General features: G+C 37.9%; 1 protein-coding gene across 9 annotated transcripts in view; it reads left to right on the top strand.

Moving 5' to 3' along the window:
* SATB1 (SATB homeobox 1) overlaps nucleotides 1–21,634 on the top strand; it is a 100,089-nt gene that overhangs the window by 56,876 nt on the left and 21,579 nt on the right. For all 9 annotated transcript variants that reach the window (XM_019435413.2, XM_019435439.2, XM_019435446.2 and 6 more), the window contains 2 exons: nucleotides 2,484–2,696; nucleotides 11,220–11,375. In XM_019435413.2, coding sequence (XP_019290958.1) covers nucleotides 2,484–2,696; nucleotides 11,220–11,375 — 369 coding nt within the window. The remainder of the gene's footprint in view (nucleotides 1–2,483; nucleotides 2,697–11,219; nucleotides 11,376–21,634) is intronic.

The raw sequence follows: 21,634 nt of genomic DNA, 5'->3' as shown, positions 1-21,634 counted from the left end.
CTGCCCCTAAAATACTTCATATGCTCAACTGGGAAGTCATGCCAATATCAAAATATGGGAAGAGGAAATTTTAAATTCTCTCCCAAGTGATGTGTTGTCTTCTCCTTTAAGCACGCAGGATTGACTTAGTTTCATGTTAACATGACTTGATAGAGAATATTAATGTATTTTTTCATGTGTTTGCTTTTCTCACTATAGTTGTCTGCTGTCTCAGAAAACATTTTTAATGGAGATGATACAATATTTTGTTACTTGAGATTTATAAATGTCTAATTTCAAGGTTCCCAAATACAGTGACATCCTAAATATCTGTAGGATCCTTTTGACCTAATCTGGTTTTTTTAAATTATTGAACAGTTAGTGTAGATGAACATCTTATGTGGCACCATGTAACTTTTCATTGAAGGCTTACTTTGATTAAATTAGTAATTGCCACTAAAATTTGCCCATGAGTAGCATGTCTTGTTCTTGAGTTTCTATCACTCATTTACAATTTTTTCCTTTTGTGGTCTGAATACACGTAATTAATCCACTTAGTAAATGTTTATTAAACACTCATGTGATAGGCATTGTGCTGGGATGACAAAAAGGAATATTAGGTTATTATGCTCAAGGAAGTGAGAGCACTGTATTTGTCTATAATGTACCTTTCTATCTCTTGATTTCTGTGTGGTTCACATATATCTCTTTGCCGGGCACGTTGTTTTAATACGTAACATTTGGTGGGGAAAAGTAGAGACCCAGGACTATTTTTTACACCTATTTTCAAGCATTTTTTGAGACCTGTATTTTTTGGTTTCAGTGTGACACATCCAAAACAGTCAATCTAATTAGTTGGCCTTGTGCAAATTAAATAGCTGGATGATTGACTGCCTGTTTGACTAAATTTTAGTTAAATTGACTGGATGTTTTATTCCTGTATAAACACAGTTGCAGCATTACTTGTCAGTATTATGAATGAAGGGACATGCACCCTTCATTCTTCAGTCACATTTCTTAACGGTAAAACAAAGTTTGGTTCCCCTTTCCAGACCAAGTGAGAGACTAAAATTTAACAGTAAGCCCCCGAGCCTATTAAAGGCTCTTTTTAATAGCAGCCTGTTCAAATCCTTTTTAAAGTGGACCATGGTTTTATACTCTCTGCATCCAAGTGTTCTATTTGGACAATGTGGTACCTTATCCCCGAAGAATTAGGAACAAAATTAGGTTTGCATTTGTAGGAAGCCATGAAAACACCCAAATGTTATCATCTTTGGGCTCACTCGTTTTGATATGAAACTTTGCCTCCCCTTTCCCGAATGTAGTCTTTCACCATTTCTGCAGGGCTGCTGGAAAGTGAAATTTACAGATTCTATGGAGATCTTGGCAACATTTTATTTCGAACTGTACTGTGATAAACTGATACTCTGGCTAAACGTTGAAGGCAAACGTGTCCTGGTATTCCAGGCATTATTTCATGCACAAGATAGAACAGGTTAAAGGCTGCTCAGTCCTTATCAAATGGGCAGAAAATTTTTGTAATCATTCTATTTCATATAATTCTTTAAACAAAAATGAGGAAACTCATTCATTGTTGAAAAGCTTCTCCTAAAAATTAAAAAAAAAAAATTGGTTGACAATTCATGCTCTAGTATTTAGGGAGAGGGACACCTTAAAGGAGTTTACAATGGTTTGTAAATTTCTTCTATTACTAATACAGACTTCTATTCCTTAAGAAATTCAGTAACTACAGAATTTGATAGTGTTCTTTTCCTGGGCATGTTATGATGGATTTTTGCAATGTAAATATGGGGTTATGTGTTTCAGATTTAATCAATGTTTTCTGAAGGTCAGGATTTCAACCTGTTACCCAGAGCATGATAGTATTTAGAATTTTTCGAGAGAGTCTGTATACTTTCCTTGAATGGTAAATACAAAGAATCACTTGTCATTGACTCTTAATTGAAAATTAAGGGATGACTTAAAGTACTGCCTGTGAAAACGTAGCATAAATCTTAGATGATGCTTTAGTAATACTCTTTTTCTAACAATTCATCTTCTGATACTCTCTTTGAAAGTTCTACTTCTCTAGTAGTATCTTGTATCTTTATGTATCGGGCTGTCAGCCTTCCACTGCCTTTGTCTAGGCAGCTTGAGAACTATACAGTTCAATGCTGTTGTATTATGAGCATTTCATTTATTCTTAACTTCGCTCGATCGTCTCTCTGTGAAAGATTTCATGGCAAGTTAAGCTACTCAAAGGAAGGAGACCAATTAGGCAGCTTCAGTTTGTGTTACACGTAAAGCAGATGCTTAATAAAATTAAGAATACAATTGAGGCTCTCTCCTCTTTACCACTTCAAATGTAACTAATACATTTCTATGTAGAATTGATGCTTCTGACTGTTCATTTTCTAAACAGAGTGGAGAAGGAGAGGGAAGGATCACCGCTGGCTGGGCAGAGCTCAGGAGCAAGCTCACCCTGTGCCTTTCATTCCCTGCAGGGCTTGCTTTCAGAAATCCTCCGAAAGGAAGAGGACCCCAAGACTGCATCCCAGTCTTTGCTGGTAAACCTTCGGGCTATGCAGAATTTCTTGCAGTTACCAGAAGCTGAAAGAGATCGAATTTACCAGGATGAAAGGGAAAGGAGCTTGAATGCTGCCTCGGCTATGGGTCCAGCCCCCCTGATAAGCACACCACCCAGCCGCCCTCCCCAGGTGAAGTCTCTTGTGCTCTTTGCCCTTCTTTTTCTTCTTCCTTCTCCTCCTCTTCCTCCTCCTCCTCCTCCTCCTCCTCCTCCTCCTCCTCCTCCTCTTTTTCCTCTTCTTTTTAATGTCTCAGGAAGAATCTCAACAAGAAATTGGAAAGATAGATGAATAGATACCAATTTTTCTAAAAATAATAATTCATAGAGTTGCTTGAGGAGAATTTGGTCCCAAATCAGTGATTCTGATATAAAAACAATAAGCTACTAATTAGAGGAAAGAAAATTGCTTTCTGTTGCTTCCTTTTGGGGGTTCTTTGGGGGTGAAAAGTAGTCTTTAAATGGGATGTTTGTCTCTACTACTATTATTAAGTAAAGAAATATTTTAAGCTCAATACGAAAAAAAGTAATAGTCCATTTTATCCCTCTGAGTTTTAGAACTGCCGTTTGAATAGTGAATAAATAAAAATAAATAAATAATTCCATTTGTATTTATGCTTTCCAATACGAACTGCAGCTGGTACCAATTACACATCATCTCGTTCGTAATCTTTCATAATTAAGTTTAATACAATCCTTGAAGGCAGCTTTAAATGGTGCTGATAAGGAACGCCATCCATATTCCCAGAAATGGGCACATTTTCTGTTTTTCTGAATTTTTGCACTTTTAGAAAAGACAAAAGTCACCATGCAGTTGGAAGTAGGGACCTGTATAGGGACCTGACTTTGTGTACATGTATCTATATTTATATTTTTTAAATAGAGTTTTAAAGATAACCTTGTAATTATTATGAGAATTAAAGAAGTTGATTTGCAGTACAAACTCATAGATAAAAGTTTGATAATGGATTAGACTTCAAATCAATAGGCAAGTATATTTTTACACATTTAATTTATAGCATGTACAACTCTTAAAAATAAGGTCAGCTAAAGCTGGATCAAAACTGAATATGGGAGGCACCTGGGTGGCTCAGTCGGTTAAGCGTCCGACTTCAGCTCAGGTCACAATCTCACAGTTTGTGAGTTCGAGCCCTGCATCGGGCCCTGTGCTGACAGCTCAGAGCCTGGAGCCTGCTTCGGATTCTGTGTCTCCCTCTCTCTCTGACCCTCCCCCCTCACACTCTGTCTCTGTCTGTCTCTCTCTCAAGAATAAACAAATATTAAAAAAAATTTTTAAAAACTGAATATGGAACATAAAATATTCATACAAGGTCATCATGAAATTGTATTTTGATGTTAATTTCTTTCCATCAATAGTAAAAAAAAAAATTCCCACCTTTCCAAGTATGGAAATATAGAAAAGCTCATTCAACACTAAAAATGAAATTGCCACAGATAATAACTTCATCAGTAAAGAATAGACATAATATTCAGCCACTTGTTGAGGTCCTTAAGCTGTACATTGTAATGTTCTGAAATGAATCTTTTGTGGAAACATCCAGAGTTCGTTTTCTCCATTTTATGTAATAAAAATCATTCGGTCTTGATGTCTATAGGCACAGAGTGTAAGGAAGTCATTGCTGTAATTGTGAATAAGAAAGTCATGGGCCTCTAGTAGAGAATAATGACATTTATCTGCATGTATACATATCTACCTGTCTACACATACAGTTACTGAATTTGATCTGTAAAGCCTTCCTTAAAATATTTTTTAAGAAAAAAAATGAAGAATTCTTTATGTATATATGTGTATACATACATATATATGTATATGTGTGTGTGTGTGTATATATATATATATATATATATATATATATATATATATGGTTTTTAGAGAGTGATTAAACAAAAATAATGTACTTTGGACTTGGTTTAACACTTAGTTTGTGGTGTTTAGAGTTAATGCACCATCGTTAGTTAACTTTGCTTCTATAATCGTCACAGAAGGCCTCTGGGCAAAGAGTTATTTTACTTATCACTTAATCTGCAATACTAACAAAAGAATTGCTTACTTAAGATCAGTATGAACTTCAGCATTAAGCTGTTTCTTTTTTCTTTTTTTTTTAATCTAAATATTTGACTTAGTAGTTCCTTAAGACAGTTTTGTTTTCTAATATTTCTGTGATTTTAATGCTTTTGTTTTTTCTAATGTGATTCTGCTATCCTTATTCATCAAGTTTTTCCTTTAGCCACATTTACATTAATTCTTAAGTGGTATTTCTTTTCATATACCATTAAGATACTCTTGGGTAGCTTTCTTATATATACGTCTAAAGACTATGTCTGCTGGTAAGTTGGGAAGAAAATATAATTTATTTTGGCCTGCATTATTGATTAACTAGTTGAGCCACCCTTAGCTTTATTTGTTTGTTCTCAAAAGGGGTTGAGACCAAGGCCATAGCGGGGATACCCAGCCAACGATGAACATGTAGTAAAGTATGTAGATACCACAGATTCTTAGTGAAACTCTTTCAAAGGAAAACAGTTTCTGTTAATGCAGAATTACTAGCCCTCTAACCAAATTCCAAAATGATTATCAGATGTGTGTAGTTTTAGTTCACTGCTATAATATACATCTTCAAGTATCTTAACTTGCCTAAGAATCCCTTTGCATTACTTAATATTATTTTAATAGAGCTCATAACCACTTTGTCCACCTTTTACCCTTTAACAATGACTTTCTGGATTAAATTTTAAGAAATCTTAAATGTATTAAAAGTATTATCAATGTAAAATGAGTACTTAATGTGTTCTCCAGCAGTGGAGTTAGTATAGTTTTGCAACAGTTGAAATGGAACCAATACACCATACTTAAGGTTTTAATATGTTTATTACAAGTGATTAAAATGGAAGGGGAAAAAAGGACAAAACCACAGATACAGAAACAAACTGCAGAATTTTATCTTTTTTAATTTTATATTTTTGACAAAGAGGAGTCTATCATCACATTTCATTTCACTGTACAGGAAGAGATTCAAAACATATTTTGAGACAAGTCTTTGGCTTGGTTTGGAGCCGAACCCTGATTTCTTTCTAAAGTACTGCTTTTCAAAGGCAGAGGTCTCTTATGGCTCACAGGAGACCAGACTACCTTTAGGCCTGAGAGAGCTGGATTCTCTTCCAGCTCCTTCCCTGTAGAGTTGAGGTCATACAGAAGATGATTGATGTTATATTTTTAAGAGAGAGAGAGAGAGAGAGCATGCAGGTAGGGGAGGGGAAGAGAGAGAGGGAGATACAGAATCTGAAGCAAGCTCCAAGGCTCTGAGCTATTAGCCCAGAGCCAGACACGGGGCTCAAACCCATGAACCGTGAGATCATGACCTAAGCCAAAGTCGGACACTTAACCGACTAAGCCACCATGGTGCCCCCATACAGAGGATGATTGAGATATCTTCCCAGGGTCATACCAGACTAAGGACCTAAACTATTGAGTAACTCGGATTCTAAATTATCTTTAAGACGGCTCTTCCCTGGTTTTAGTCCAGCCCCAAGTTTTATTCCAAGGAGTACTTCCCTGGGAAAATCTAGGCCAGCCTCAGATATCACCAGAGCTCTTGGCTGGCTGCTGCCTAGGTGAGATGCCCCTGCTGCAGACCTGTCCCTTGTGCCTCAGTTGGGCTCTGTCCCTCTGTGCCTCAGTTGGACTCAGCCATGGGCTCTGTCCTCTGTCAGCGGCAGTTGGCTCTGGGCCCAACCTACTTGCTGAAAGCCTGTTTTCATAACTTAGGTTTTCCAATTAGAGAAATAAGAATACCTTGTACTCGATAATGGTTTCATAGTTCTCTAGCACCCTCATGCACGTTAGTTCATTGAATCCTCATTTCAACCTTTTGGTAGGAGAAAGAGGAAAAAAAAAAAACCAAAGTTAAGACTTTGTCAATTTTCACGACCCCTATTAAGTCTCTTGCTCTTTCTCCACACCTCAGGCCACCTCTTCAAAACGCAAACATTTTAGGAAGGGGAAAATGAAATGTGGGGACTTTTTCTGTCTGTCATAGAGGATGGGAAGTTTTATTTTTAGATTAGGAAGAGGAACACATGTGAGAACATTCTCCTGATACAATATGTTAAATGTTTGACAAATGCTCTGTTTTTGAAGACGTCAGACAGTTGGGCATTTCTGAAATGGTGGAGAGAGTAGCCCTTTCCAAACTTTGTTCGTATGAAAATGTCTGGGGGAACCCAAACCCTCCAAAGCTCCCTGGTCTTAAAGTTTCTTTTCTGATTATGGTTAGCAAATTTAACAAATGAGTTTATAAGAGGACTTTGATTAATAGTAATTAGTGATTATTTTCTGGGACTTGTCTGTTCCATGGAACAGATCAGTTTTAAGTTGATGATTTCTGTTTAGGTATGTGCTTATTTGATTTTATTTGTGTGTTTCATTATGTGTGGCTTTTAGAGTTAGCAATTTCTGTTTCCATAAGGACTGTTTGAAAGCCTCTAATTACCAAGTTATAACTTATACATGAATTACATGATTATTTTTTCTTATATTTTTACATCTCTTTATGTAATTCTTTAGTTTCTCCTGAAGAAAGACGGGATATTTTATAACGGCATTAGAAAACGTCCTAAGTTCCTATTAGCAATGTATAATTTACATAGTGGCTGCACCCTTCCGTCTCTTTACAGCAAAGTCTTCTATAATGTAATGAAACATGGCTTCAGTCATGGGCGCTCAGTTAACATTTGGTAAAAGTTTTGTTATGAATCACGTGGCCAGCATGATTTTAAGATCTTACGTGCTTATAAGATGCTTCCCATTAACAGTCATCTTTTAAAATAACTAGAGGACTTTATAACGTCCGGATTAGGAAAATAATTAATATTGTTCCTAAAAAGAACAGAAAGAAAAGTAGTATGAAAAGATAGGACCATGATATTCAAGCCGGTGTTAATATGTAAAAATTTAAGGATGGGGACCATTTTCTGTCACTGGTAAAAGTACTTCAAAACAGCACATTCCTTATATAACAATTCCAAGAAAACATCTGTAGTTTATATGCCTTGACAAATAAATTCAGGTTGGATTACTCCGGGTAATAACTAAAGCAGATAAAGCCGTTAGCTAAAAATTAGACATTAATGAGCCTGACTCAGCAAAAGGCCACCAAAAAGCAGGTCCAGCATATCTTTAAAAAGTAAGAGTTTTTCCAAATAAAGAACTCTTGTATAACATCATGACCTCAGTATAGTGCAGTGGTTTCTAAAATAAGCATTAGCATTAGACAGACTTGAGTTTAGAGCTCATGTTGCCTTATGAATAAATCACTTCTTTGTTTTAGGAGAGTTTTCTCAATTTTCAACTGGGGCAATAATAGTCCATACTCGGGCCTGTTGTGCAGGTTAGAGCTAATGTACCTGAACATGATGCCTAGCACATTAGAAACAACTAATAACTGCCAGCCTTTGTTATTACCATAATTACTGTTAAAACTACGACCAACTTTAATTGTGTGTGTGTGCGTGTGTGTGTGCGTGCACACACGTGTGCACTATGTGCTTGCGGGCAGTCCCTCCTCCGTCAACGAATCGTACATACACTGATCGGGACCACAGTAGAGTTCGTTTTGAGTAGTATGTATGAGGTAGGTGGCATGTATATAGTACCTAGGGTTCGTTTGCTAGCATGATTCGATGCATTCAGCGATCCATGGAGAAACAAAATAGAATTTTCCTGGAAAATTTGCATTCTCCTGCACAGATTTTAGTGAAATATAAAGCAGACCCCAGTGCTTGCACCCTGTGCTCACTTGGGAGGGTATAATCGTAGAAGCTCCAATTCTCAACTGCTTCCCCGGCGCCGCGGTAATGAGGGAGTAGCACACCCTACCTTGATAAAAGCTATTCGGAAAGCAACTGCATTTATTTTACCTCCTGTGCTATTTGCGGAGAAGAGCTGAAGAGTAGTTTGTTTTGCCTGGAATGAACTACTTTATGAATTTTAATGTGTGATATAATATTAAAAGCTAAACCAGGATTAACGAAGATTTTTTTTGTACTAAGCTAAAATAGTACTTAGTAGAGTGAGGTAGAAAAGATTTTCGTTTCCATTTTTACCTGGGGAAAAATTCAGCTTTCATATTTTTGAAAAGCTGTCCAAGTCAGTTCCCCTTAAGCAATAGCTTGTGCTTAGGAAAAAATGTGATTCCAGAATTCTAATAGCTTATCTATGATAAGATACGTATCTGAGCCAACAAGATGATAAAGAAAAGCTTTTCTAAATATTTTTTTAAATGAGTGATAGAGTTTCTTTATATTTAAAAAAAATTGTTGCTCTAATTTTTTTTTTTTTCTGTTTTAAAGGTTTCGTCTGTACGCCTTTTTCACTTTTGATTGTGTTGCCTACTAGGAAGCAGTTACTTGATTTTTTTTTTTAATGATTTGAAATTCTTGCTTTTTGGTTCCAGTTGAAATTGCTTTTTTAAAAAAAATTAAACAGAAGAAATTTTTAGAAACCAGATCACAGGGTTGAAACAAATGATTATAGCCCACCTCAAAGATAAATTCTTAAACATAGTTTTTACAAAAGAATGACAATTATTTTAAAAACAAACTGAAACAAGTTTCCAAAGCCTGCTTCCTTAACTATTGCTAAGCAGATTGCTACCAAGGAACTTTCTTCCAATGTACTGGACTTCATGCCCCCATTTCCATAACATTCAATTTTCAAAGCGATTGAAATGGCTTTTCTTTTTCATTTAAGCAGTGAGAAAAATAGGTATTAAAAGAGACCCCATGGGGTGATCAAATCTATCCTTCTGCCTCAAAGCAAGACCACCCCAGAGCAAAGTTGCGAATCTCACCAAAGCAACTTTGTAGGCAATTTATGGTAATGCTTTAACTCTTCTGGCTCCTAAAGTGGTATTTAGCAGATTATTGCTTCAAAGCCCCGTGTATGTTCTTAGTGGCCTCCAGTCGTTAATATACCTCCGAGAGTGTCCTTGCATTCTGGAGCCATAGAGCTGGAAGGGGCATTCTGGAAATCACGCTTCCACGCTTGCCATTCCCATCTCCAGCTTATAGGTTAGTAGTGGCAAATGAGGTCTAACCAGTTGGTGACTTACCCTGCCTTACTGTGTCCTCACTTGGGCCTGTGGCCCACCCATTTCACAGCATCATCCTTTCAGTGCCTAGAAGGGTAGTGTCCAAGTGGAAGAATCTCGCTGCCTCCTCAAGTTAAGCAAGTTAAGGGTGTTATTTTGCTAACTGGCTAGAAGTTAGGAGGCATGTTTTAAAGACTCCTATTTCCTCTCTTAAGTGCAGAGGATTGAATTGCTTTAGGATAACCCCTGCATATCTTTTGATAACCAAATATTAACGGCGATTCTGAAAGATTTGCAGCGTGACTAAAAGGATGTATCATTTCGTGACCAAAAAAAAAAAAAAAAAAAATCATTCATTCTGGAATGGACTTCATTTTCTGTTGCTCATTGTATATGTGAGGAATTGTCCAAGATGATAACGGAAACCTGGGCTCTGGAAGGGATCCTAAGAAATGTGGCCCTTAGTGAGTCATTTTGCTGGGAGAAGCAGGGTCCTGTATCTGTGGTGACTTCCATTTACATTTTCCCCAATTTCCTGGTAAAAAAGCAACGACATCATTTATATGTAAAAATTTCCAGGCTGATTCACATGACTGCATAATAAAAATTAAATTAGGAGTTTTAAAAATTAATAATAGTTATCAATAAATTTTGAGGTTGAGATTTTATTTTTACCCCCAAATTTTGTGTCATTTTCCTGCTGATACCTGCTTATTGTTATTACCAAAGGCATTGATACTAATTTTTCACTCAAGATTATTCATTTTGAATATAAAGTCACCAATTCTATAATATGTGTAACTTGTAGTAATGTTCTGTTAAATATTGTGAAACATTTTCTTCTTGTCTGGTTCCACGAGTCAAAAGGAAATAGTTACATACTGGGGTGCCAGGAGAAGATGAAATAATTATACAGAACAGCTCGGACACGCACGTGTAAAATGCAACCAGCCTTTATGATAATTAAACAAGGCACTCTACCTGTTTCATGGATGGATAGAAGATTTAAATATGCAGCTTTGCAAATGGCTTTGTTATGGAAGATTTTAAAAATGAAACATAAGAGGAACAGGCATTGAAAAAAAAGAGTCCAAAATTAAAAAGGCCGTAGTATGTGATAGCTATTAGTGATGCAATTGTCTATTAGGCACCGGGCACCCAGTGAAGGTACAGCACTGGGCATTATGATTTTAATTGTGAATTTCCTTTGTTAGAATTGCAATGGACAGTAATTGGGAAACAATTCGTTTAGGGTTTTCAAGTCTTTGAAACTATTCTGTTTTCCAGAAAACTTACTTTATGATGCTCTAATTCCTGTTTGTCAGCTGGCAATTGCTGTCTTATTACCGATGCAATCACCTGTGACAATGTGACTTTCTTAACTTAAGCAATCTGATCTCGGGGTAATAACTAATGTTGAATGACTGCACTGTTGATCACCTTGATCATAAAAGGAACAACAGTGTCCAGTTTGGATGCCGAGCCTGAAAAGCTTCAAAACAATTTGGCCAATGAAAAATGACAGTCATGTTGAAAATGTTTTGTAGGTGAAAACAGCTACGATTGCCACTGAGAGGAATGGGAAACCAGAGAACAATACCATGAACATTAATGCTTCCATTTATGATGAGATTCAGCAGGAAATGAAGCGCGCTAAAGTGTCCCAAGCACTGTTTGCAAAGGTTGCCGCAACCAAAAGCCAGGTAAGAGCCTCTGTTAGGCACTGAGAATGTTGATCCGCGATGCCTGTGAAAATTTCTTTCAGAGGGGTGTCTGTTTTCAGTATTGACCCTACTGAATTGACCCTATTGCAGTATTGACCCTATTGCATCCATGAGAGGTCAGAGTCTCCAGGATTATTGACAGAGCTCTGTGATGAAAAAAATATGTTGTTCAGATTCAGGCAGTAGATAAGTGGTTCTGTTTCCTCCCAACACCTACTCTCCAGACCAAGGATTTCTCGGTAACTCTCTGGGGTCAGTTAATAGTTGTTTTCAGAAGGATATTGTAATGTAGAGGCAATTTCTCAATGTGGTCTATTGTACTGGTGCAAGTAACTTGAATTACTATTGTTTCATTATTACTTAGATGACCTTGATCTCCATCCTAAAATACTGCAAACATAATAGTTTCTTCTGTTCCAACTCAGCCATCTGCATCTATTAGGTGCACTCACTAAAACAAACCAGCTCGCCCACCAAACAAAACTTTGCACATTAATGACCCTCATTTTTCCATAGATACATGATATGTAAGACGTACAGACTGAATTGCAACTAGAAAAACTGTCCAAGTCTGGTAAATTATAAATGAATAGAAATGAATTGGAAAAGTTACAAGTCCCCACTAAACAAGATGAATACGTAACAAAGGACAGAAAATGCAGTCCTTTATCAGTATAATTCTCATATATTGATAATTTGTGCCCATCAAAAGCAGGGTCATCCATAGGAACAAACTTATAATTACTTCTAAACCTTTGTTCAAAGCCACAAATACTTTTTAAAGGACCAAAAGAATACTGAACTGTCTTCTCCTTTACAAATATTTGGTAACAAGATCAAGGTGGGGATTTAGAGGCAGTCAAGGGCTCAGGTGAGATTTTAACAACTTGCAATTTTAGACAGACACGTTTTCCCTATCATTAGTGAACTCTCCTTTGTAAAACGGCCTTCTTTGCTGCTGTCAACTTCTGATAAAAATATACAATTCTGAGAGTACTTACATACACTGGATTGACTATACCATACTTTTTTTTTTTTTTTTTTTAGCTCTTCCTAAAATTTTTCTCTATCAGCATTAATCGTGGTACTCGATAGGAGTTTTGCTTTAGAAAAGGTTGTTCTTATTTAAGTTATAGACTGGTTGAAATACTTAAGGGATATCTTGGAAATGTTATATAAAAATGATTAAACTCAAGCTGTGGACTGTAAAAATTATAGCTTTATAGGCCACATGCCTGCCTACCCTTCAATCACTGTCAAAGTGATAATTTCTACAATAATATGTTTCTTTTATTGTGAGATTCTAAACATCAAGTGCTGTTTAAACATTAAACTGAATTGTTTATGTTAGTGCTGTACTCAGCGTGTCATACATCAGGCCACCGTAATCTCTCATGGAATGTAAAATTCTGTCATGAATCATGGCTTGTATATCGGAAATTACTGTAATTTTGATTGGAAATTACAGGGCTCTTGAAATGTTTCTAATTATGATAGAATGTTAGAGCCGCTTCAAACCTGTGTGCTTCTTCAGATGTCTTCATTTACATGCCAAGACTATGCATTAAGGAGAAATGTCCTGTTCTCCCTTTACCCCTCACCCACCCACCCTGCACATTCTTGTTTGGGCTATTTAGTCTAATTATGATGAGGATCTCGTATTCAGACGTATATTATCTTGCCTTTCTTTCTGATCCTACGTCTTTTCTGACCTGTCCAATTAAATTAGCAAGAACAACAGACTGGATCCCTATAGCGCCCCTTTCTCCACTCCCAAAAATAGATAAACAGAGAAACTAGGTGTGTATTATTGTAATACATGGGGTCAGCCTTAAAACATACAAAATACTAAAACTTTTTGTTAACTGTCCTTTCCTTGCTTGTCATCTGTCCTTGAATTCAGTGGCGTTTCCTCCCTCCCCATTTCCTTTCCGAAACGCATAGCTCCTTTAGGGTTGGCAGTCCCTTTGTTACCTTCATCCTTTCTTTCTCTTAAATGATGTCTCCACATCTGCCCAACTGGGCTGAGTTACTGATGTGGGAACTCTGTAGACAGTGGCGGCAGTTGGTTGGTAACGTCATGTGAGTGCTGTTCTGGTGAGTTTTTTAAACATCCCAGCTCTCTGCCCTTGTCCTACGAAGCTCCCCGTGAGTCTCTTTCAGCAAGTGTCGATTGGCAGCTTCTGGGCCTCTGCCAGGACGGTGTGTTTCCCAGAACCCCTTAACCTGATCCCCTCATTACTGAAGAAGAAAGAATCCAGGGAGCCGGTTGTTGGCTGTGGGGTCCAGCATAGTGTTAACTTTCATTCTCTCGGGTAGTTATTCTTCCTAACTACTACTCTCCTATAACTTCCCAACAGAGGATTTTTGTAGTTTTCTCTTTGTTGGTCAGTTTAGGTGTTAGCACTGCCCTCATTATGAAACTATGTAGAAAGATTTGCGATTCCTTAAAAATAAGCAGTCCAAAAACTGTGTATATATACCACTTGGAAAAGTGTGACTTAACAAGGGAAGTAGTCACTATTTAAGTTCTGTTCTGCCATGATTTTTGTGAAGGAAATGGAAAAACCAGCAAATAACCACTCCCCCCCCCCCCAGCTGAAGTCTTCAAACTAGATTGACCTTCTCGTGGTCAAAATTTTAACCTCTAAAAGAGCGATTTATGTCTTGGATGTATGTGTCAAGGCTTGTCAGAGTGTGGCAGAGGTCCCTGAAAATGACGTGTGTGTAAAAAGGGAAGAACAGAAGTCTTTTATCTCAGCCCGTCTCACTCCATCTGCTTCTGGTTCTCTGGGCTAGCTTACCTTCCAGCACTGTCTTTGTACTTAGACTCCACTGTGCGTTACGAATGACCTACATTTAATTCTCAGAGTAACCTTTTGAGCTGGGCTTGTTTTCCTCATTTTATACACGAGAGTCACCGGACTCATAAATAGTAGAGCCAATCCTAATTTCTTGATTCTCTGCATCTGGCCTCCTATTTTAGAATTTCCTTGGGGTTCTAGGTAGCCTCAGTCCTGAAGTGATACCCTGCTCCAGGAAAGAGGAATTAGGGGTGTTGGACTAATTTGATCGAGGGAACGGTGAGAACTTTCCTTTCTTCATTGACGTTTCCATGGAATATGGGTTCTTACCAGAATAGGGTCCTTGGAATCCAGGCTTTTTCATGTCCCATTGTGCTAGGGGAAGATCCATGGTGGGGGATCCCCAAAGTAGGCTATGGTCCTGTCTGTATCACTGGTGTTATAATATTGAAAAATTATTTAACCTTTTTGAGCCCAAGATTCTTTTAACATGGGAGAAGGTCACATGCTACAATAGATGCAGAAGAGCTTTTAAATTATACAGCACTCTGCACAAATGGATAATGTCTTATAATGTGCTACCCAAGGGGCTCAGACCTCTACACAGAGTGACTTCTTATTATCTGTGTATGTATCTGAAATACTTTCCATTTTAAACTAAAAGGTAAAGCTTTAGGTAGCTGGGAGGCAGTGTAATTATTTGAAAGTTTCCACGGTCCCAGAATGTTACGAAACCACACATATCACAGTTGGGCTATGTACTGACTAATGCACAAAGTATTTTCAGTAAAAGAAACCAACTCTGTGGATTCCACCATTTCACATGTATTACATGATCTCTTCTTTTCGATGAGTAATAGAAATGGGATTGTTTTTAACTCTAATAGAAATGTCTGAATAAAATATGCAAGTAAAAACTGAAGGTAGGCTACTTTCTGTGCTTGGGTAGGAAAGCAGGCTAATGCAAACTTTAAAAAGATGATATGCTTTAAACATAATGTGAATAGCTCCAAATGAATACACTTTATATTCTGGGTATTCAAATAAGCAGCAGTTTTTCCAAGTGAATCATATTGGAATTTTATCAAACATTTAGTCTGATAACATTCAAATAATTATGAGAGCAGAATTCGCTAATTTTACTGTTTAAAAAAAAATAGTTGATTTGGGTAATAACCATTACGGTAGCAAGGTTCAGTTACTGTTCATTGGTTATAGTGTTTTCATATGGGAGATGGAAATGGAATTTTTTCCTTAATGGTGGCAGATGTTGGAATCTAATTTTATTCCACAGCAAACCCCCTGAGAGCTCTGAGACTTAAGGTGTATGTCCAGCAAGGGGACATTAGTGGCACCATAGGCCTTGCCTTGTACATCGAATTGTTACATTGATTTTCGTGTCTGCAGAGGTGGGGCTTCCAGATACAGTAATACAGGAGTACAGGGCTTTTATGGGCCGGCGCTGCATCGCCACTTGTGTTTAGAAAATGATTTCTCTCCGGTGCTTTATTGAACAGGGTATTTCTTTTAGGTAGAGCGACGGGATGATGAAAATTCTATCTGACTGAACATGACTGAGTATAATCTTTGGCACTCCCTACCCACCAGTCCCGTACAGTTACAGGACTCTTTGCCTGCTACTGATAACAGCTAGTTGATAGGTATGGTTTTAGTGCTCAAAGAAGAAAAAAAGAAAAAAGAAAAAAAGTGGTTCTTTGCTTCTGCAAAAGACAGCACGACCAGTGGAGGAGACCATATAATTTAAAGCCTTTTGCTTTCTTCCATTCACTTTTCCGACACTTTTGTCACCGAGGTTCAAAGCCTTTAGTGAGGGGAGCGAAGGGAGAGGGGAGTGGAAGAAAGAAGGAAGCTTTCGTGCATCTTTGTGGCCTTTGGGTTTGAAATTCTTAGATGGTGATTAGAATGTCTTAGATACAAGTACGAAGACATATCACGGATCAGTGGGGCTAGAAATGGGGCAAAAAAATGTAATTTTCATTGCCGGGGATAGGAACGCATAAGGACAAAATCCAGGGGGAAAAAAAAACCACGGAACCATGATTGCATACTGTATTCCAGCATGTTAGTGAAGGCATCTTTTATTTTGTCAGAATTAAATTATACTTCACGGAAACTATACTTTGAAGCTCAGTGCTGATTCATTCTTTTGGAATGTTCATGCAACAGACTTTGCTGCAACACGATTTCACCTGTGTAGCCTCTTATTTAAGACACAAAGGAGGCCCCTGCAGATCTGAGAGTCACGGTTTCTGTTATTTCTGGTGCCACATCCTTTTCTGGGAGTCTGTGGGATGATCTTTACATATTTCTTTACATATTGTCCTCATAGCCCCTCCTCTCAGGCAAATCAAGTTTTCTTCAGCCAAGGTCTGAGGAGAGAACTGCCTCTTTACACACTCTGCATCTAGTGCTTTCTATTTTATTTTATTTTATTTTTAAAATTTTTTGTATTATTTTTTACTGGGTAGAGGTGATCCTGGGAGATACAGCTCAAATTTCCCTGCATCAGCATCCCTGGTAGAGAAAGGGTCAGAGAAGTACTTTGAGGGGAGAGCAAGGAGAGAAGCAAGACCACCCCGAGTGTAGCCACTTCAGCAACCTGCCCATGTGCCCATTAACACCCATGCGGGAGGCCCCCGTACTGCATTCTTGAATGACAAGGATGTGTTGTTCCATCTGTCTCCCATTTAAGGTGTTCTGTGTCGATAACCACCTAAAAACCTCTCATGTCTAAATACTGGGAATCCATATTGGATTTAGTTTTCTAAAATGTAGGCCTATTATATTTCTAGTTGGTTGCTAACCAGGACTATTGAAATCAACGGTTTTGTTTTTATTCTTTTTAACTTAGTTGTAAAAAGACAATCTAATTTGTTTTAGTGAGCAAAATATTTCGACACTTATCAACAAAAGATATTCGAGTGGCCAAAAGGAAAATTAAAAGGCTATCACATCATTAGCCATCAGAAAAATGTTAATTAAAGCCAAAAATATATACCATATCAAATTCACTACAATAACTAAAAGTGAAAAGACCCAAGTGTTAGTGATGGTGTGGAACATCTGAAAAACTCATACATTGCTGACCATGGGAATGTAAATGGTACAACCGCTCTGGAAAAGCTAGCAGTCTCTTATACAGTTAAACATACAGTAGTAACATGTGATTCAGTCATTCCACATATATGTATTTTCCAAGTGTACCAGTTATCAGCTTATTGACTCTCAGTTCCATATCTACATTTCATTGCCTGCTATATGATAATGGAACTGAATCCTATAAATAGTTCTCTTTTGCCAGATGGTACAGTGGTAAGCTTTAGAAAGAAAGAAAGGCTTTCTCTTTCTGGTTCTGGTGTCCATCTCCCATCAGGCTCTTCAGTGCACACAGTTTTTCCTTGCAGTACTCAGTGGTCAAAGGGTATGACCACTGGGTACTGCAAGAAATCAACGGTTTTAAATACACAAATAGTGACATGCTCCAACAGTTTAAAGGGTACATGATTGTATGTTTCACGATGCTTTTTGTTTCCTTTGTTTTAATTTTTTTAAATGTTTGTTTATTTTTGAGAGAGACAGAGACAGAATGTGAGTGGGTGAGGAGCGAGTGAGAGGGAGACCCAGAATCCGAAGCAGGCTCCAGGCTTCGAGCTGTCAGCACAGAGCCCGTGGCGGGGCTCGAACTCACGGAGCCACGAGATCATGACCTGAGCTAAAGTCGGACGCTCAACTGACTGAGCCACCCAGGCACCCCTGTTCCACAGTGTTTTAAGAGCTAGTTAAATTTGTGGATCTGAATATCAGCCTCCCTACAGTATAAAGACAAGCATATGTTTTATAAATCTAGGTTTTATAAATCTAGGATTCGATCGAGGAAACCCAGAATTAAGTAGAACACTTGCTCAATATATTTTTGGCTACAAAATCATGTAAAGGGGTATTTTTCCTTCTAGACACTTGATGCTATCTATTTTAAACAACTTGGACAGATTTTCAGTTGTCTTCCTGCCGCTTTCAAATCATTTAAAATGTTCATTTTGGGGGTGCCTGGGTGAAGTTGAGCATCAGTCAGTTAAGGGTCCGACTCTTGATTGTGGCTTAGGTCATGATCTTAGGGTTGCGCGATTGAGCCCCACGTTGGACTCTGTGCTGGGTGTGGGGCCTGCTTAAGATACTCTCGATGTCTCTCTCTATCTCTCTTCTCCCCTCCCCCATATGCACTCTGAATAAATTAAGATAGATAAATAAATAAATAAATAAAATGTTGACTCTTTTCCCTTAAATTTAAAATTAATTAACTAAAATCATGTAAATACATTTTCCTCATTGACCCATTTAATAAGTTAACCGTTATAAATATAGTCATAACTCATTAAGCCTATTTTCTCCATCTTTCGAAAATGTCGCAAGAAAATTGTAGACAATACTGGAAAGGAATCCATTTGTAGATACCGGGCCAGCTCTTTAAAGAGGATCACCGTAGGAGGAAGTCCAAGGAAGGTTCCCACAAGAGTGGGTCACTTTAAAGTAGTTCAGCATACACGTTCTAAAGCACAAGTATACCAATTATGTATTTATAGAATCTGTTTTAATTGAGGCCACCTTTTGTCCTTAAATGTTAGTGTAAGTTGAAAAGCGTGGACTGAGTATCTGGGGAAGATCCTTTTTCTGGAAGCTCTTGTATTATACGATAGGTTTTGACCCTTCAAGAGTGAGTTCTTCGGGACAAGCTCAGGTAGCCACAAAACGGGAGCAGAGAAGAGAGCAAACCAGTGGGGTTTAACTCTTAAAAGCATTTAATCCTCAGGCTGCACGTAATTCTCTGACACTTAGCACATAACTGTAACACTGATACAATCCTTTCACAGACTACCAAGTTGAAAGAAAAAGCGTTTCCTCAGAAGTCTCAACAGTTGTCTTTTATGTTTTGGGTAGTAAAGGTAGGTTTTATTTTAGCTTTATCTTCTTTTTGTCCTCATATGAGAAATGAAAATAAAGGCCCTGTGAAATGAATGAACTATGAAAATGCATTTATGCAAAATGACAATAGAAAAATAGCTCTGGAAGAAACTGCACCATTAAAATTTCACATCAATGAAAGGTGCTAAGAGAAGGATTGAAGAACATAGGTTGGTAATATGAATCTAATGTGGATTTTTTTTCTGTTCTGCCAGAATAATACCTTCAGTACCTTAAAAAGTAACCTTTAAGATTATTCATTTTTAGACGTATAGTTGTTAAGCTTTTACACGTGCAATTCTTTTGCATGACAAAACACAACAATGTCATAGACAACTCATGTAAAAATAAATGTATATATTTTAGAGATTAGTAGAAATACAGCCATTCTGTTGTAATTTGTCACGAAATACCTTGTAAAAATAGAAATTCCATCCTCTTTGGGAGTTGCCATGTTGTTAAATTGATGAAGTGGTCTTTTTTCTAAGTCTTAATCTACGTCCGTTGTATGTTAATAGAGAATCTATTCTCCTTTGATCGCTTGCTTCAACAACTCCAGTTGCCTTTGTGTATTTTTTTTAACAGTTCCCTTTTCAACCAGTATGCTTCAGGAATTGGGTTTAAACACACTGTTTCATAAACTGCCAGCCTCCTCGGCCGCCTCAGTGCCTCTGATTCCGTAAATCAGATCATAGGCAGCATGCTGTCATATAATAAGGTGTCTGATCCTTATTACCAGTTTGTTGATGCACAGACTCCTTCAAATTGACCATTGCAACACATGGTTTCCCCTGAAACTAGCTGTGATAATTAGCGTGGTTCTAATGAGACAGAATGTCACTGATCTTGTGCTGAACTGTCGAGTATCGGCGCTACGGATGGGAACTGTCAGAGCCTGCCATCTGTGACAGCGCTTGGCACATTCCAGTGGCAAGGTAGAGCATGCTCAATAGAGTATTTTCAAACAAATGGCCCTTTTCTTGACGAGGGCTCTGTATTCTGCTCCACTGGAAGAGCGTTTGCCCCAACTTTGGCCTACGCGACACCCATTTTGAGATCCAAATGTGAATGAACATGTAAATCTCTGTTCCGTGTGACATAAGAGAGGCATCTTTTGTTTAGCAGGTGAATTTCAAGTGGCATTGCTTCCCGGATTTTCGACTCTCCTGATTGCCCCATATTGTCAGTTAACAGGAAAGCAGTCATTTAAGATACTTTTCCCAATTTTAAAATTGCCTTGTTTAAAAGAGATTTGTTGGGAGTTGGGATGGCTCTTTGTGACAAAGCAGTCTGATTTGACGGAGAGAAAGGGGAAGGAAAAGAAATAGTTCCGAATGTGTATAGGAATACCCAAGTCGGATAGAAGAATTAAAATGGACAGGACACTTAGATCTGGAGGCTCCAGAGAGAAGTAGAGATTTTTTGCTAGACTAAAAGTCCAGCACTGCTTATCATTCCAAAATATGCTTTGTTGCTTTTTATTTCCTCCTCTCTGGCAGACCACACAGGGCTTGTTCTGAAGAACATTTTCACTAATCTGATCAGGCAGCCAAATACGCCGGGAAAACTGCTTTAATGATCCCACTAATTACCTCAAGTCAATATGAACTGTATTATTAGACTGAGGGAAAATATTCCATTAGGTCTCCCCCTTGGGAGTTTCTCCGCTTTGTGATGTCACTGAAGCCTTCACCCTCTCGCTTGTAATTAATTTTATTTACACACGCAGGCACGCACAAGGTCACACCTGCACAACCGGCGCTGGCCAGGGAGCTTGTGGCACTCCGGCTTAATCAGATCTGTCATAATTACCATTCTGCATGTTTCTGACACACGCTGTGAAATATTTCAATTTAACTGCCGCTACCAGCACAACCAGATGTAGTGCGAGTGTGGCTGCATTGGAAATATTATTCCTCAGGATAAACTCTCTCCTCCTCCTTTTTCCTCCCACCCCCCCCCCCCCTTACAGCTAATGTGGCACAGAAGCTGATGTATCCTGTAAATCTTGAATGCAGCGCTAGATTGATAACAGGCGATTAGACAGTTTAACCACAAACAGCTTGTTCATTTTTCACAAATGAAAACCACATGTGGTGTAACTAAAATTTCAGTCCCTTTTTTTTCTTAAGAGTTGGGGTATGTATGTGTGCGTGTTGAAGATGTGCTTAAATAAAAATAAAATGCAATGAAAAGAAGTTAAGTGTCTGTAAAAATGGAGAAGTTGCCTGTTTTTTTCCAGGTTATTTTATCACAGTCTTCCTCAAATCCCATTTTTCCACTTTCACCAAAACTCAAATGAGAAAAAGATTCTCCATTGGCCTTTCCATTATTTTCTCTAATGTTTATTTTGGATGGAAGAGATATTATCCCTTTGGTCTATTCCCTTGGTTTTGGTTTTTTTTTTTTTCAGGGTTAAACCTGTTATTTGAACATAAGTTCTGAAAGCATATT

The sequence above is a fragment of the Panthera pardus genome, unplaced genomic scaffold, assembly GCF_024362965.1.
Source record: "Panthera pardus isolate Hobbes unplaced genomic scaffold, ASM2436296v1 HiC_scaffold_16, whole genome shotgun sequence".
NCBI classification, from domain to species: Eukaryota; Metazoa; Chordata; class Mammalia; order Carnivora; family Felidae; genus Panthera; species Panthera pardus.
This window is presented reverse-complemented; position numbering and strand designations above follow the sequence as displayed.